The 18,505-nt window shown below is 42.9% G+C and overlaps 1 protein-coding gene across 1 annotated transcript in view; it reads right to left on the bottom strand.

Moving 5' to 3' along the window:
• Positions 1 to 9,202: 9,202 nt before the first annotated feature.
• The window catches only part of hook1 (hook microtubule-tethering protein 1), a 143,577-nt gene continuing 134,274 nt past the window's right edge, over positions 9,203 to 18,505 (bottom strand). Inside the window, exons 20-22 of the mRNA XM_039734456.1 lie at positions 16,301 to 16,402; positions 13,100 to 13,168; positions 9,203 to 12,420 (exon numbers count right to left, since the gene is read on the bottom strand). Coding sequence (XP_039590390.1) covers positions 12,262 to 12,420; positions 13,100 to 13,168; positions 16,301 to 16,402 — 330 coding nt within the window. The 3' untranslated portion in view covers positions 9,203 to 12,261. The remainder of the gene's footprint in view (positions 12,421 to 13,099; positions 13,169 to 16,300; positions 16,403 to 18,505) is intronic.

The following is an 18,505-nucleotide window of genomic DNA, read 5'->3' on the forward strand; positions in this document are numbered from 1 at the left end:
CGTAATATCTTCGGCAGAATCCATTTAATCGGCAGTAGTAAGCATTTTTCTAATTAATTCTTGTGCTATCGATTCACCAATCAGTAACTAGAGGGCGTGTTAGAGCCAACCCTCTCAACTTTGATGAGTGAAAGTGACAGTTTTATTTCAAGCCGTATTTCATGACGGTTTGCAGGAATGTTACGGACAAAATGAAATAAATAAATAAGCAACGAAAAACATATTTCGTGACACATTTATTTATTTATGCTCACATTTCACAGTACTTTTATTTATTTACGCATTTATTTATTTATTTCATTTTGTCCGAAATATTCCTCCATACATTCTGACTGCAGGCGTTTGGATTACAAGAAGCGCAAAGAGCAACTCATCACAGCAGACATCAGACTCGTGCAGCCTGGGATGTAGCTTAGCGTGTGCTGCTGTACAGTAATCCCACCTCGATTGCGGGGGTTGCATTCCAGAACCCCCCGCGATAGGTGAGAATCCGCGAAGTAGAACCCATATGTTTGTATGGTTATTTTTATATATTTTAAACCCTCAGAAACTCCCCCACACTGTTTATAAATATTCTCCGCACAGTAATACAGTAAACCCTCGTTTATTGCAATTAATCTGCTCCAGACAGATAAAGAATCCTACTTCGTGGAAATTCATTTATTTATAAATCTAATCTTTTCATAGTTAGAGCATAGAAAACCTGTTTACGACCTTCTAAATACGTTTTTTAACATTATTAGAGCCCTCTAGACATGAAATAACACCCTTTAGTCAAAAGTTTAAACTGTGCTCCATGACACGACAGAGATGGCAGTTCTTTCTCACAATTAAAAGAATGCAAACATATCTTCCTCTTCAATTAGTTGATGTGTCCGCACCGTATCTTGGGCTCAGCCAGAGTTACACCTCAATACGCCGTCATTGACGAACAGCCTGAGATTCTGAAACGGATTGTCTGTCTCTCATACTCCTCTCGAGCCCCGGAGATCCAGTGAACGGCAGGTTTGAAGGCTACTGAGCACAATCCAAGCAGCAGCAGCAGCAGCACCTTGGTGTGCATCACCGGCATGTGAACCCCAATCAGCTCCTGGAGAACTGTCGCTATTCTCACACAGTAACTCGTCACACGCTTTACACGCCCGTCCGTATTTAGGACGCCCTGCGGTGTGAAGAGCCGCCCGCCATCACTGGATGGATAAACGCGGGCGGCTCGTGCTGGAGGAGTTCAAAGTTACAGCAGTTAAAGACTAACGGCACAAATATTTCAAAAATGAAAACTAAAACATTCTTAATAAATTATTATTTTATTTCGGTTAGTCTTTGCAGCTACTTTAATAGCTTCGCTAAGTTTTCGTTTTTCATTTCAGTTTTGTTAATTATTTTATTTCAGTTTACGAAAATGTTTTTTTTTTAATTAATAGTTTCAGTTTTGATTTTAGTTTTCTTTAACTAAACTGCTCAATAAAGTGAGAGGAACACTTTGAAAACCCAGCAGATCTCAATGGGAAAACAAATCCTGCTGGATATCATGGACTGGTTAGGGTGATGTGTGAGGAACGAAAGGATGGAAATTAAAACAATCAACCGACAGAAAGGGGGCTGAAATCAAAGACACCCCGAAAATCAAAGGGAAACAATGAGGCGGCAGGCAAGCGAGACAATTTGGCCGAAATGTCATTGCAGCAACTCCAAGTCGTACTCAGTAGTTTGTATAAAACGCCTGACAACGTCCTAATGAGATGACGGATGGTGTCCTGAGGGATCTCCTCCCAGAATTGGACCAGGGCATCAATGAGCTCCTGGACAGGCTGAGGTGTCGGATGGACCCAAACATAATGTCCCACCCAGAGGTGTTCTATTGGATTGAGGTCAGGTGAGTGAGCAGGGGTGGCGGGGGGGTTTGGGGTTGCAGTCAGTGGTATCAATTCCTTCATCCTCTCGCCACATGAGGCCGGGCATTGTGGTGCACCCGGAGGAACCAGCATAGGGTCTGTCAATGGGTTCAAGGATATCATCACGATGCCTAATGGCAGTCCTGCCGTGCCGTTGCCCAGCCTGTAGAGGTCTGTGCGTCCCTCCATGAATATGCCCTCCCCAGATGTACCATCACTGACCTCCCACCACACCGGTCATGCTGAACGATGTCACAGGCAACATAACGTTCTCCACGGCTTCTCCTGATCCTTTCACATCTGTCACGTGTACTCAGGGTGAACCTGCTCTCGTCTGTGAAAAGCACAGGGTGCCCACCAGTGGTGGACCTGCCAATTCTGGTATTCTATGGTAAATGCCAATCAAGCTCCACGGTGCCCACTAGAGGATGTTGGGCCATCAGGCCACCGTCATGAAGTCTGTTTATGATTGTTTGCTCAGAGACATTCACATCAGTGGCCTTCCTACCTGCTGGATGTCATTTTGTAGGCTCTGCCAGTGCTCATCCAGTTCCTCTTTGCCCAAAAGAGCAGATACTGATGGGTCCAGCAGGTGGGTTAAGGACCTTCTACGAAGGGCCCTGACCAGCTCTCCTTGAGTAACTGCCAGTCTGTCTCCTGGAATCTCCTCCATGCCCTTGAGACTGTGCTGAGAGACACAGCAAACCTTCTGGCAATGACAGGCATGTATTGATGTGCCATCCTGGAGAAGTTGGACTACCTGTGCCAGCTCTGTAGGGTCCAGGTATGGCCTCATGCCACCAGTAGTGACGCTGACTGTAGCCAAAAGGAAAACGAGTGACAAAACAGAAGAGGAGGGAAAAATGTCAGTGGCCTCCTCCACCTGTTAAACCATTCATTCTTGTTTTGGGGGTCGTCTCATTGTTGCCCCCCTCTAATGCATCAAAGCAGCTGAAACTGACGAATAAGCCCCTCTGCTACTTAACTGACCAGATCAATGGCCCACAAGTGTCACTGACTTAATGCTATACTCTCATTAAAAAGGGGTCCTTTCATTTTTTTTTGACACCTTGGTGTGCTGTCCCCAGATCCTAGTGGCCTTTTATGTGAAGGGTTTCCATTTTGGTTGCATTGCCCTTATTGTCCACTAGGTGACCTCAAGTGCATCATTCTCTATTAATTGAAGGCAGTCAGGTGGCTCAGCTTATCGATGTCTTTGAGACTTGTGAAGATGTGGGTTTGCTGCCCAGCTGCCTCCTTCCATTGTGGATGCCTTCGCTTTGCTCTTCTTCAGAGGGCTTCTGTCAGGCTGGCATGGTGATCTCCAGATCTCACAAGCGCCACCCAGAGTTTGCATGTGGCGTATCTTCATTCATCCATTCATTGTGTTCGGTTGAACCGCTGCAGACAGACTGCATTAGCCACAGTTCTTGCGGAATTCTGCCCATCGCCCATTCACAGGCATCAGCTCGTCTCTTTTGGGGGCTTCATTGTCGGCTTCACATCGGGTTTGACTTACCAGCCAGGAGGAGCAGCAGGCTCAAAGCTCAATGACTTGGGTTCAACCCCAAATGTCCTTAGTGCAGGGTGATCAACATGGGTTTCTTGCAGATACGTCACATTTCTCCTGTTGGTCATTCTAAACGGGCTGGCTTGGCTGGGCATTCTGGCCCTGACATTTTCAAAATGGATGGATGGCAAGCCACCCCACTCAATCCCTGCATACATCATCACTGCAGCCAAGAGGATGAAGGTTGGCAGGCTGCTGCGTTGTCCAGCATGGCTGCTGACCTACTGACTCAAAGTGACCAGCGCTTGGGGTCACAGGGACAACAAAGAGAGGAAGAAAGTAAAGCGAGCCACCCATAAAGCAGAGGGGCACGAGATGGGAGGTACAGCCTGATTGTTGTTATCATGCCAGCCGCAGGTAACTGGAGATGTGGGCAGCGGCAGGAGGAGAGCCACAGGGCGCCCTGAACTTCATGGTCTAATCAGGCGCCGCCTCTTCCATTCAGTCTGCTCACAGTGGCACACTGCCAGCTCCCATTTCACCTTGGACAGGACTGAATTAGGAACAGCTGAAAGAGACTGGCACGCAAGCCCGAGGGAGGACACGCCAGTGTGGGGTCAGCAGCTCCAGTGTTTGGAGAACTCAGCTGAGGAAACTCTGTGGCACAGCACCACCTGGAGGCAGAATGGAGTATTCAACGACCAGTCAGTAGTGGGCACAGGTCTAAAAACTGAGGGTCTTGTGGGCACCATAGGGGGAAGCAGCTACCAGCTTGTGACAGACTGGCCAAGAGTGACACCTGAAGGCAGCCTGGAGCATTTGAGTTAAAATTCTACAAGTAAGCAGTGGAGGCACAACTACAGTTCAAGTGACCGAGAGGCCACCACAGCTCATCACCAACCAGGACAGGGTGACACCTGGAGGTACCCTGGAGTACTGCTGCTGAAATTCAATTCAGTTATTCGATTATGGCACAGTGGCCACCGGCACTGGAAGGTCTGGGTAACAGTGACACCCGAAGGAGAATTGCAGTGGGCACACATCTACAGTTTATGTGCTTTGGGGTCCACTGCAGGATAAGCACCTCCCACCTTGTGAATGACCGGGCAACAGTGACACCTGGAGGCAGAAGCCTGGGGTGCAGCAGTTGAAATTCAAAAAGTCAGTGGACACCACTGCAGTGCCACCTGGAGGTACTGTGGGGTACAACCAAAAGGTCAGTAGTGCACCATTAGGGTATGCAGCTCCAAGCACTGGAAAGACTGGGGGACAGCGACTCCTGCAGGCAGCCTGGAGTACTGCAACTGGAATTCATCAACTCAGCATTGAGTGAATACATGTGGTGTATATGGCAGGGGGGCCACAGGAGGGCCACCATCAACTCAGGAATGTTTGGGGTAAGAGTGACACCTGAAGGTGGCCTGGAGTATTACAATGGGCACACATATACAGTTTGTTTGACTGGGGAGCACCGCAGGAGGAGCAGCTCCAACCTCATCACAGACTATGGAAGAGTGACACCTGAAGACAGAATGGATTATTGCAGGTGAAATTCATGAAAGCAGTAGTGGGCACACAGGTGTATATGGCAGTGGGGTGCACAGCTCGGCCACCACCAGCTCAGGAACATTTGGGGTAAGAGTGACAGCTGCAGTTGAAATTCAACAAGTCAGCAGTGGACACATCTGAAGTTCAACAGACAAAGAGACCACTGCAACTCAACACAGAGCAGAGTGCCACCTGGAGGAACTCTGGAGTACTGCAGGTCAGTAGTGAGAACACATCTAAGTGATGAATGCACCATTAGGGTGAGCAGCTCCCAGCATGGGACAGACTGGGGGACAGTGACCCCTGCAGGCAGCCTGGAGTACTGCAACTGGAATTCATGAACTCAGCACTGAGTGAGTACACGTGGCGTACATGGCAGGGGGGCCACCATCAACTCAGGTGTTTGGACGCTCACACAATTTTTCATCATTTTAGCTCTGTACTCCACCACGATGGATTTACACAAAGCAATCGAGATGTGATTGAAGTGTAGACTTTGAGGTTTAATTCACGGGAGTGAACGACAATATCGCATGAGCCGTCTAGGAATGGCAGCCATTTTAATACATGGTGGCCATACTTCAAAGGGCTCAAAAATTTTTGGACATTTGACTGCCAAGCTGTTCCACTGCCAGGCGTCAGCAGGCCCCTCATTATGTCATTAACTATTGCAGAAGGCCTGCAGTTGATTCCAAGTGTTGAATTTGCATTTGAAAGGTGTCACTGTGAACTCTCAATGTGAGGTCCAAAGAGCTGGCCACGCAGCTGTAATAAGTGTATAAGTTTAATATGTCACTGTGCTCTGTACAAATATCATTTTATAAATCTACTTTTCTTTCTACTCACAGGCACAGCTAATACAATGTCAGATGTAGCACACGGGGGCTTATCATTTAGAACCGCAAGGCAAGCATTAGAAGACCAGACAGGGACAATTGTGAAATGGGCATTGTATACTATTTCTGTGTGTCAAAATCAGCATGAAACTCTGTCCTCTTTGCCTTGTTTGCAATTCCGTGATTCACCTAAGTGGGGGTGTGCACGTGAAGAAAGAGAATAAATAAAGCCTTGGAACATCTTTGAGGCCGACAGACAGGTTGGAGATAACGTCATCCGATCTGGAAAATCCTTCCAACGCAGCGACGAGCCCCAACTCCCAAACTGGGTTCTCGTCATGACTTTCTTCGTCTGTTAGGCAGCGCAAACCACCATTAAAGAAAACCAAGTTATTTCTCCTATGTGATTTGTTACCGCCATATCACTAAGGGAGGGGTGTTGCCTTTTTATATTATATCTAGATAGTTTCGGGTTATGTTACAAAAGAACTTAGTCCAACAAGGGAGCTAGCGGCCCCTGCTGGATACAGCAAGTCAAAACAGGCAATCATTAGGCCGAGAAAACAAAACAGACGAGAGAGCAGAAACACCAGGAGTTTGCATCTTAACCATCTGGTAGATTCTTAAAAAAGTCGCAGGATGAATTCTGAAGTGCAGGGGGCGCCATACTGTGTGCTCAGAGTCAAACAAATGGGGCAAAACTGACAGGACGACACCTCACAGTACAGATGAGCCAAAACATATTGGGACAGCAAACCAAGTGCTTCACAAGTCAAAGAAGTGGAACATTCTTCAATGGCCAAGTCAGTCAACTGACCTCAACCCAACTGGACATGCAGGTCACTTACTGAACACACAACTGATAGCAAAAAGTCCAATGAACAAGCAGCACCTGAAGACAGCGGCAGTAAAGGCCATCAATGAGGTGGGAACACAGCACTTAAGATGGCAGTGGGCTCAGACTTCAGGCAGTCATTGACTATAAAGGACTTTCAGCCAAATATTGAACATGATTGTTATATTTATGATTACGTGAGAGGGTCCAAATACTCCTGAGGCCCTGATAATGGGGGGTTTGGTTACTATGCAGAAACATGTCACTCTTTTCTAAATTGATCATTTCATTATTTTTGTTAACCCCCTTAAATTAAAGCTGAAAGTCTACTCTTCAGTTTCACATCTTGATTGGTTGCCTTCAAATCCATTGTGGTGGCACCCAGAGCCAAAAATCATGAAAACTGTCACTGTCCACATACTTATGGACCTAACTGTACGTGCAAACCTACACGCTTGACATATTTTGAAATTTTCCTGTCATTTTTTAAAATTAATTGTTGTTCTATCTCGATCACCATTTTAAGATTATTCTCACAAGTGTCACCATTTTGTGCTCTTTAGTTGCTATCACTGGATGATTAGAAGTCACAATGTGTGACGTCATCAGGCCACCACTATTCAAGATGGCAGTTCAACACAATATTTAGTAGAATATTAGACTGGACACCTTCTCTGTTAGCATTGCAGATCAGTTTAAATGCCTCGGGGTCAACATCACAGATAAACAAAGCTCTTTATAAAAAAAATTCTGCTGTCTGTATGGAAAAAATGAAGCAAGACCTGCATAGATAGTCAACCCTTCATCTCACTTTAGCTGTAAGAATTAATATTTTTAAGATGAATATCCTTCCACTGCTTCTTTTTCTATTTAAAAACCTTCCGATATACATTAATAGATCATTATTTAAGAAATTAGATTCAACCATAACCTTGTTTATTTGGAATTCAAAACATCCACGTATCCAAAGGGTGACCCTACAAAGACCCAAGGCAGAAGGTGGCATGGCTCTACCTAACTTTCAATTTTATTACTGGGCAGCAAACATACAAGTTATAAAAACCTGGACATGGGCTCAAACAGATGAACATACACAGGCCTGGTCCACAATAGAAATAAAATCCTGCAGTACTTCTTTATATTCCTTGCTTTGTACTCCAATAAATACAAGTTATCGCCAATATACTAACAACCCAATTGTGCTTCACTCACTCTGAATATGGACCCAATGTAGGAATTATTTTAAGACAGCAGCTTTTATCTGTGGCACCTCTTCATGAGATCCACCTTTTCCATCCTCTCAAACGTATGCAGTTTTTAATGTCTGGAAAACATTTGGGATCAGATCACGTAGAGATCTGCATACAGACGTCTTTGCATCCTACAAACAATTACACTCCAAATTGAACTTTCCAGCCACACATTTCTTTTACTATCTTCAAATTCAAAACTTTGTTAAATAGGACCTGCCCAATTTTCCTCACCTCCCACCTACCTCTATGCCAGAAAAAAAAAATTGATCAGTCTTGAGGACTCAGACAGCATTTCTCTAACATATAAAACAGTCCCTCCTTTTCAAGGACCCCAGAGAAGAGTGGGAAACTGATCTCTCACTCAACATTTCAGAAAAGGAGTGGAAGGTAGCAATGCACAAAATTCACTCGAGCTCCATATATATATATATATATATATAACTCAAAACTATATAACGAGCACACACCTCTCTCACTTAAAACTCTCCAAAATGTTTCCAGGGTGAGAGCCAACTGTGAATGTTGCAATCGAGCTCCAGCCTCACTGAGTCACGTTTTGGGCCGTGTTCACCAAATTAACGTCATTCTGGACCAACATCTTTAAATGCCTTTCAGACAGCTTTGGTGTCCCAGTCCGTCCTAATCCACTAATAGCTGTGTTTGGTGGGCTCACAGAGGGGCTTCAAGTGGAGAAGGACAAACTAACTGTCATGGCCTTTACTACACTATTGGCACGTTGACTTATCTTGCTGAAGTGGAAGAATCCTAACTCTCCTCTTTAAAGTCAGTGGGTAACTGATGTTATTTACTATTTGAAACTGGAAAAATATCAAATTAACACTCTGTGGATCTGTGCAAAACTTTTTCAAAACCTGGCAAGATCTGCTCAATAACATTTTAGAATAAGGATTTAAATTGAGGAAGCAGGTTCTCTCCCATCTTTTACTCCACTCATCGTTATTCATTTATCTATGTACTTATTTTTATCAGCTTAAACTTTTATACTGCTGGCCTAGCTCTTTCTCAAGGGCGGGCAGTTCTGGAGTTTGTGCCTACTTTTGCACGTGTTTAGTTATGAAAAATTTGACAAGTCAGGTCTTTGCGAGTGTTCAATGACTTGAACTTTGGCTTGTGTTTGGTATTCTTGGTTAATCTTTCTGGTTTGGACCTCTGCCTGTTTCCCCTCGATGATTCTTGGCATTTCTTCCTACCAGTGCCCTCATTTTCCAGTTCATACAGTTAACAATCCAAAGTGAGTGCTCTACACCCACTCACAACACGGTCCCTCGATATGGCGGGCAAAAGCAATCAGTTTCAGCCGCATGGCCAGCACTTCTCCATATTTTATTGAGGTGAAAAAGACAAACTGCTTAACAAGCATAGAAAGCCCATAGAAATCAAAATGAGTGCACAACGGAGTCCCCACTGTCACATCCATAGGACTATAAAATGAAATAAGTGCTGATCCCAAGGTGGACGATTTACCAACAAACATTTTTGCACAAAACACACAACGCTGTTTGAAAATAAGACTTGGGGAGACTGGCAGCTCCATGGCATTTCAAGCTGCATTAATAAAAAAAACAAAGCAATAAAAAATAAAGCAAACCTGCAGACAGAAAGAAGTTTGCAGTCTACAACTCAAGAAAATCCTTATTCTGAATTGCTCATTTTATTTATTTCTTTTTTTACAGTCCTGAGCTCTTAATATTACCTAAAAATTTAACATCGGCAGCCCAAACTCCCCAGCACTCAAATGATCAGAGATAAAAGCAGGACCCCCACTAGCCCCATTTTTTAGAATTTGACCCCCTTTAGAAAACATGAGTGGAAACAAAACGGAAGTCAATATCATAATGCAGCCGGCCCCCTTGGCACAAGTGGCACTCTGGGGTGTGCATAAGGGTACCAGTCCATATCATGAGAGGACACACAGAGTCAGTCAGTCCTACCCACGGTCAGCCAAGGACCACCCAAAGTCTGGCCACACAAAAGCAGAAGGTGATGCAGAGGACCAAATGGTTCACCTCCGTCAATAGCTCATCAGGTAGACACAGAGACTGGCAGAGGGTGACAGCAGGAAGGCTGTGTGTGATCTGCTGCCAGGTTCAGAGCCGTGCAAAGTGTAATGGCACCAGCCTGGCATGTGAAACATACTGGGTGGGGATTCAAGTAATGCGTGCAGACAACAGGACATTTGCCAGCCTTTTGTGAGGAGGTGCCAAATAGCATTAGAGGGTCCACTAACAGCAGATCACCTCTGGGGGGTCACCGTCCGTCTCTAGTTTCGCCACAACATACCAAAAGACACCATTGTTACATCACTGTACACATTTTATCGCATGCTGCTTGCCTTTCAGTCACAGACAGGAACTTTTCCGAGAAAGGATGCATCGTAAATAAACAGGAGTGAACGTCTACTCCACCATCGAGGACCAGTGACATCAGATCATGCAGATTTATAAAAGACACAATAAACACTTGGAATATTCAACTGTGGAGCTCCTGACAGGGCAGGAAGACATTTTAGAAAGACAGATGGCTCTTAGGAGGTAGGTCACGTGATACAGGAAGAACTAGAAGATGCCTTTAAAAATGACACCACTGCTCGACACACTAGACCCTCAAAGACACAACCAGTGGACTTGGTCCAGTAGTACACCCAAAACCAGTAATTACAAAATACAAATTAGATTAAGAAGAAAACAGAATTGAAAGAAGTTATAAAAACTCCTACCAAACACAGCATGCAAAGCAGCTGCTGCTTGGGACTCAGGGGATTGCTGGTGCTTTTTTCATGAATTACAACATAAACATCTCACATTTCGTAACTATTAATTATATCGTGTCATTAAGGGGCTGTTTAGAGAGTCTCATTTATGTACATGGACATGGATACAGACGTACACCCGAGACCACTAAAGACTTCTCCCCTTTATCTACAAAATGTCCGTCAAAAAGTTTCTGTGAAGCACTGCCTGATTTCTGCTGGTGTCGCGTTAAAAGAGTGCTAAAATGGCTCTCACTAGAAAACTTCTAGAAGCTTCTGTCACTCACAGTTCTTTCCCTCATTGTCTATGCACAGGCAGAGAAAAAAAAAACATGAGAAAAATATCACGCAAATGCCATCGTTCTGTCTTTAGATCCATATCGCCATCACATGGCCACTTGAGGTACTGCAAGAAAAAGTCTATCAGGAGTGGACAAGACTTGACCCCTAGAGGGCAGTATTGGCTGCTGGTTTTCAGAAAATTCAACCCTCCAGTGCTCGGACTTGCAGCTTAGTGAGATTTTTGTCCTTTCACAAAATATTTGGAAGGATGTGTCACAAAGAGCTTACAGCTCCTCAACAGTCACCTCAGTTCAAGTCCCTGAAGGAATTACTGGTCATTTCCGATTATTCAATTCCATAACGTTTTACCATTTCATGTCAAATGCTCGGAACAGGCTTCCAGATGTCACAAACTCTTTATTATCAAATAAGAGTAATTTATTTTGAAAAAACGTGAAAGATGAGATGAAACAGTCAGTTCCTGAAAGAAACTGGAGGACTCTGAAAGTCAAGCACTCATTTCTGAGCACCAAAGGAACCTGCTAGGACATGATGTGTGGGAGAGAAATGTGCTGAACAGGCGTACAGACGAAGACAAATCTTGAATATCACTAAAGTGGCCGGACTAAACCAGCAGCCCTTTTGTGAAGATGTGTGCTTTTTAACAGGAAAATTGGCACTGTAAGAATACGCCATAAAGTATTGCTGCTGAATAGATTTTTCCATAAAGACTCTCTGGTCCATTAGCTGTGGAGACAGGGTGGCTTGAAAAGATCTCCGGGTGTCACTAATCAATTCCAATTGAGATGTTCCATTTGAGCTTTTTAATTATTGTGGTTTACCCATCTGTCCCCCCTGCAGGATCCTGGGAGAAACGAACAGTTTACTCTTCTTACACTGAATTTTGATGGATGAAATTGCTGCTCAGGAAAAAATGGTGTTTAGGGGAGAATTTGATGTCCAGCATCATTTTCATTGAAGATCATCTCCAGATGTGTTAAACGGCCAAAAGTGCCAGGATTAGAAAGATTCGTAATGGTCTGAGACTCTTCCTCTCGAGTCAACTTGGTTCTTCTATTTTGGTATTTACCTGGAAGCTGAAGAAGAGAAGCTGGTGCAGGTCCCCATTGTCATTTTAGAAGGGCTGTCCCTTATAGGAATGGCCATCACTCTCCTCATATATAGTGCACAAACAACCCAAAACCCCCCCACCCCCCCATATCCCAAAGTCAAAAATGGACTTTCTCAGTTCACCACCTCGCCTTGCGTCACCAGCGATACTGAGAAGTGTAAGGTCACTTGAGTGGATCATATCTGTAGTGCAGGCGAGGCCTACTTGGAAATGCTGCTTGGCATGGACACAGCAAGAACCCTTCTGGCATTGGTCACCTGCCGCTGCTGAGCAAGGAAAGACTGTCCCATAGGTGTCCCACTCACGGTAGCCCGTGTAGCTAGCCTAGACTCAATGGCCAGTTTCTGGAAGCTGAGACTCTGCAACAGAGATGAGAACAGTCAAAGAAATAAAGGGGCTTTGGACAGCAATGTCATCTGCAGTCTATTAGGCAAGAAGCACTCAAAATGACTGGTATGTGTGGCATTATTAATGAAAGGTGAAACATGAAGTCATTATACGTTTGTGTCATGTGTACAGTAAAATTCCTACTATATACAATATGGGAGGAGACCAGTTAAATAATACACAGCAGTAAATAATGAAGAAAATATCTGGTCGGCATAGTGTTCATATACCTTTACACGTGTACTTAAAAGAATAACCCAACCAAAATTTACATATTTTTATATGTTACTTACCCTATGTGTTTTTAGTAAAAAAAAAAAAAAAAACATTATTTTCATAGAGAAAAACAATTGTGGGAACTATAGAGGGATAAAGCTGATGAAATAAAAAATGAAAATTTGAGAAAGAGTAATAGAGAGAAGGCTCAGAGAAGAGACCACCATAGCGTCAGTAGTATTTATATCCATATCATGTAAACATTACTGTGATAGTCATTCTATATGAAGTTGTAATTTTTCTATTGAGGAAAAGTGGAATCCTTGGCAAGTTTTGTTTTATTTCTCCAAGCACCAACTCTTGGGGTGCAACAATGTGAGGAGGGGAATTCACCTCTAGGTGTCACATGGACACAATGACATTGCCCACGTTTACCTTATTGTTCCAAGCGGTGACAATCAGTTTCTCTTCATATTCTCGAAGTTTTGCTTGTTCACATTCTCTCTGAGAAGAAATAATGAGAAAGGTCTTTAGTCAATGTGCTGCATAAATGATAAAGGGAACAAAAAGAGATAAAGCACACAGGTGGAGTAGCCAGTGAGACGTAAGAACACCTGAGGACTCCATTGGGCATCAGCACCCCAGCAGAATGCAGCGTAGTTTAACTGCCCACAAACAATAAGTCAAGCATCGATACATTAATGATGATGTAAATCTGCACCGGGATAGCGTGAGGTGAAAGGATGCATGGTATGTCTCCTGTAAAAAAGGCTGCAGTGGGAGGTGCCAATCAAATGTCTGCCAGTATGTACAGTGTAAGTATGTATATGTTTTGGCACACACAACATATGGTGCAGTCCACGGTCGATTTAATAATTTAAAATTCAGCTTCTCTCTGATGTAAACAGTGGATCAATAAAGTTTTTTAGACCTCTTCACTTTTTTTTGTTATGTTGTGGCCTCTGGGTGCCCCACCAGCCTGGGTGAGTCCAAACAGGTTTCATTTTCTGTTGTAGAGGCCTGCTTGTGCGTGTTAGAGAGCAGACAACCAATGAATGCTCACCTGGAAGTAGAATGCATACACTGGAGGCATGAAGAATAAAGAAAGCAGGAGTTTTGGACTGTGCCAACAGAAGTGAGACTCGTCTGTCTGATATCTCATGTTTGTGATTCCACAACAGAATGGAAAGAGGCAAAAGGGCAGAGATTGCAACTGAACTCGCCATAGTTAGAAAACACTGAAACAGACACCGGTGTTGTCAGACAGCACCTCATTTAGATGTTAGCATGTGGTAAGCTCACGGTACTTTAGAAATTTGAAACTCTGCTAGATTACTGTCATGGAGTCGTGTAATTTGTCATCCCCTGCCATTTCCAGGCATGTACTCGGACATAATTCAGGCAACAAGCAATTGTGAAGTTTGACATCCCCTCCGACTAGAAGTTATGTAAAGTGTTAACAACTTAATAAAAAAACAGAAAACAAAAAAGAGCAAGAACACAACAGAAGTAGAGTGTTTAAAGCTCAGTCAACAAAAAAACACTCTGCAAGTGTTATGGATTAACATGTGCATGTTTGTAATTTTTGAATGATATTTTTTCATTTTTTATGTATTTGTTGTAATGTTTAGCATTATGTTCCATCATGTTAAATGTACTTATTTCTCTTTTTCTTTGTGGGTGGAGCCTCAAGAGGCAGGGCCACCCCAACAGCACGACTCCTGATCCCTCCCTCTGGCTAGTTAAGTATGCTGAAAAGACTAGCCGGAAAACATTTGTTTTTCAGTGGAGTTTTTTTTGAATACTAGGGATTGTGTTGGATTTTCAGTTTCCGTTTTTGTTTCTGCACCACCACATAAGGAGTACACTGCAGTATCATCTTACTTTATTTGTGTTACAAGTGAAACAGGATGGACACTATCAACACTGAGGAAAAAAAAGGTAGAAATGTCTTGCCCGATGCTGGGACAAGGTTAGTGAGGTGGCCACCTGCATGCCTTTTTTCTTTCTTAAGGCTGTCCATACGTTTTAGCTTGCCAATTTGTGACATCTTGTACTTTCAAGTTAGCACTGTCATCCGATTTCCCTCGATCCATCCCAATCTGATTGCTCTCTTTGCATGCTTCTCCTTTCTTCATGGACAACAACCTGTAGGTAGGAGTGTCGGTCTGGACTTGTGTGTATACACATCTGTCTTAAGTGCATTGTTTATGTGTACATATATGTGCTTTACACGATCTGGTTGGAGGGCATCTTTTGTTCCGTAAGTTGTACTGTGGGTGTTTTTTATATGTATGTATATATATGTGCCTCACATGGGGCCTCATGTATAAATGGTGCGTACACACAAAAATGTTGCATACGAACGTTTCCACGTTCAAATCGCGATGTATAAAACCTAAACTTGGAGTAAAGCCACGCACATTTTCACGGTAGCTCCAACTCTGGCATATGCAAATTCTCCGCTCAGTTTTGCAAACTGGCGGCACCCAGCGTCAAAGCAGTGTTACTGCATTGCACTTGGCATTTGCTGAAATTCTTCTAAACCCTACCCCGGGCTTTTGCCATTGCCTGTTCACAGAACGCTGAGGTTAAGGGCTATTTATATTTATTTGCATATTCAAAGAGGCGTAATTCTGGGAGGAGTTTGGGGAGTGGCACCAGGCGCATGCACATGCGTTACTTTTCACGCTGACCGGGATTTATGCAGTGGAAGAACGTGGAAGTTGGCGTTCGCACAGATTTATGCATCTGGATTTTTTTGTGCGTACGCACATTTCCACTTTTGCACATACACCATGTTATGGTGTGAATTCTTCGCACAGTGTTAAGCATGAGGCCCCTGGAGAGGGGCGGCTTTAGTTCCTTACTGTTATATTGAGAGTTCTGTGTATATTTATGTAGGGGTTTGTTGGGACTGGCTATGTTTTCTAGTTAAAAGTGGGAATTTGGGGTGGTTTTGCGGGAGTTTCTATGTATATGGTCTGGGAATTTGCTTGAGAAACAGCTAAAGGGGACTTTCATTTAACTGGGGCTGTGGTGTAAAATAACCTATGTATGTAATTTGTTCTCTTAGGTTGTTCCATAACTGTTTTTTTGTTTTCCATCCTTGCTGGGTAGCAATCTTTGGTAGGAGAAGTGGCAGAACAACCAGGTCCAATGTGCTGACAAGAGTTTCACAAGTTTATCGTCGATGTAGCTTTGCCCTCATTGAGCTTAAGTATTCGTTATTCTGTTACTTTCTTGCTCTGTTTATCTGGAGTGTGTATTGGACTTGTTTGAAGAGGATTGCATTTCTATGCAAATCATTTTTCCTTCTGTCTGCTCTGTTTAGCATTTGGCCTTATTTAATCCCTTAATTATAAGCATTCTTTGTTTGCCATTTTTTTGCTGTTGTGAATGCCATCTCTATCCCTCTACTGGAACGTTTTTCCTCTAGCTCAACCTATTGCTCACACTGAGGAGTACACGTAACAAGGTGTCCACTACAGTACATGTTTAGTGACTGAACGCACAGAGGTTAAGGGGGGTGCTTAGGTAAAGTCAGTGGCACCACTGAATTTAGAGGCAGGTGTTAAAGTAGGAAAGCATACATCACCAAAGTAAAGATGGCTCCCTTTGTGATCATAGCCTTACCTCCAAGGCCAAGATCTTCTTGTCTTTCTCGGCCAGCATATTCTTCAACGTCTGTATCTCTGCTGACGCAGGACTCAGTTTAGGATCCAAAGCTTTAATAACCTGTTTAGGGTGATACAAATTTGCACTGTAACACTTTTTATATCTGTAACATTTATTATGTTTGTAATACAATTTTATATCTACAGATAATATCATATGCACCTATAAACTGCTAAAAACTCATTACTTTAACATGGCCTTCTCATAACTTCATTTTAATTTAATCCTGATACTCAATATATTCAATTAATTATCATTACTATTCATGCCGCCTCTAAAATCTGTACTGACCCCTACTCTCTCTTCTGTTTCTTTTCCCGGTTTTCTGTGGTGGCGATCTGCGTCATCACCACCTAATCAAAGCACCGTGATGTCCTACATTGATGGATTAAAAGCCAGAAGTTTACATGACCATCATCCTCAAGTCCTTCCGTGAGAACCCTAAATACAAAGAGGACTGTTTCATTTATGTTAGGTTGAATGCCCAGAGGGAGCTGGGTGGTCTCGTGGTCTGGAATCCCTGCAGATTTTAGTTTTTTCTCTCCAGCCGTCTGGAGTTTTTTTTTCTCTGGCCATCGGACCTTATTCTTATTCTATATTAATGTTAATTAGTGTTGTCTTATTTTAATTCTTACTTTGTCTTTTTTTTCTCTTTTTTTCATCATGTAAAGCACTTTGAGCCATATAATTTGTATGAAAATGTGCTATAGAAATAAATGTTGTTGTTGTTGATATCTGACAATTTGCTTTTGTTCCTTACTCATAGAATTCAAGAAGAATCATGAAACATGGAAAATTCTTGAATAGCCAAGCCAGTCACCCATTTTAAAAGAAGGCAATCCAAATACTGAAGAGGAAACTTAAGAGGGCAAGTCCCTCAAAACAAGCGGGAGCTGAAGATAGCTCCATTAGAGGAATATCACCAGAGAAGATCCAGAGAATCTGCCGATGTCTGTGAAGCACAGACTTCAAGCAGTCATTGCATCTAAGGGATACGTGACAAAGTCCTCAATATGACAGCTTTAACAGACTTGCCATTGCTGTGTGCCAAACATTATTGTGCCCTGAAGTAGAAAAAGTGTTGTCATTCCTACACGGTGTGAGTGAAATGCATGCAAATACTTTTAAATGGAACTCTGAAATCATGTTTGAATTGTTTAATTTGAAAATGTAATTGTTAAGCACAGGGGTAAATCAAGGAAAAATGTGTCTTTCTCCCAAACATTATGGCGGGCGTTGTATGTAAACAGAAAGAGACAGAGAGGCCATAAACAATATGGCAGTGGCCTTGCAATGACTGCCTCAAAATGGGGACAACAGTTCAAAAACAGAACACAAAATGACATTGCCAGAATACAGAAAAATGATTGAAAAGGTGCAAAAACAAACTAAATGTCCACCAAATATAACAACAAGACCTGAAGATTCCCATGAACTCAGATTATTACAACATTCACTAGAATTCACCTCACTTGAAAAGTAAATCTGCTCTGAAAAAGCGGGTTCAGCAGTGACACTACTGGATGGCCTTTTGATATCTACAGCAAGGTGACTCTCCTCATTCGGAGTCAATTCATTTTAAACAGGATCTACTTGGAGAGCTCCAGGTGGTCAGGTGCAGAAAATGTGGGGGAAAACTCTTACCTTTTCAAATAAATTGTATATAGATAGTAATTTTTATTTTTTTTTTCTTCTAAAAGCATTACATATTGTAAGCAACAGATCAATTTTACTTCTAAGGCTGCAAAGTATAAATAACAAAATGAGTACCAACCACCTGCAGAACATAATATGAACAAACTACAAGATTCAAACAGCAAAAGGCTAAAGGTAGGGCCTTCAGGAGCCTAATCTGATATCTCCCATGTCTTACGCTCCACTGCAGGTACTGTATATCTGTTACAGTCATATGAAAAAGTTTGGGAAACCCTCTCAGCCTGTATAATAATTGACTCTTCTTTCAACTAAAAAGATAATAGTGTTATGCCTTTCATTTCCTAGGAACACCTGAGTACTGGGGTGTTTTCCCCCAAACAAAGATGTTTAGTGAAGCAGTATTTAGTTGTATGAAATTAAATCAAATGTGAAAAATTGGATGCGTAAAAATATGGGTCCCCTTATACTTTTGCTGATTTGCTGATCTCAATGCATGTTACTGCTCAA

Source organism: Polypterus senegalus, chromosome 14, assembly GCF_016835505.1.
Source record: "Polypterus senegalus isolate Bchr_013 chromosome 14, ASM1683550v1, whole genome shotgun sequence".
Taxonomy (NCBI): domain Eukaryota; kingdom Metazoa; phylum Chordata; class Cladistia; order Polypteriformes; family Polypteridae; genus Polypterus; species Polypterus senegalus.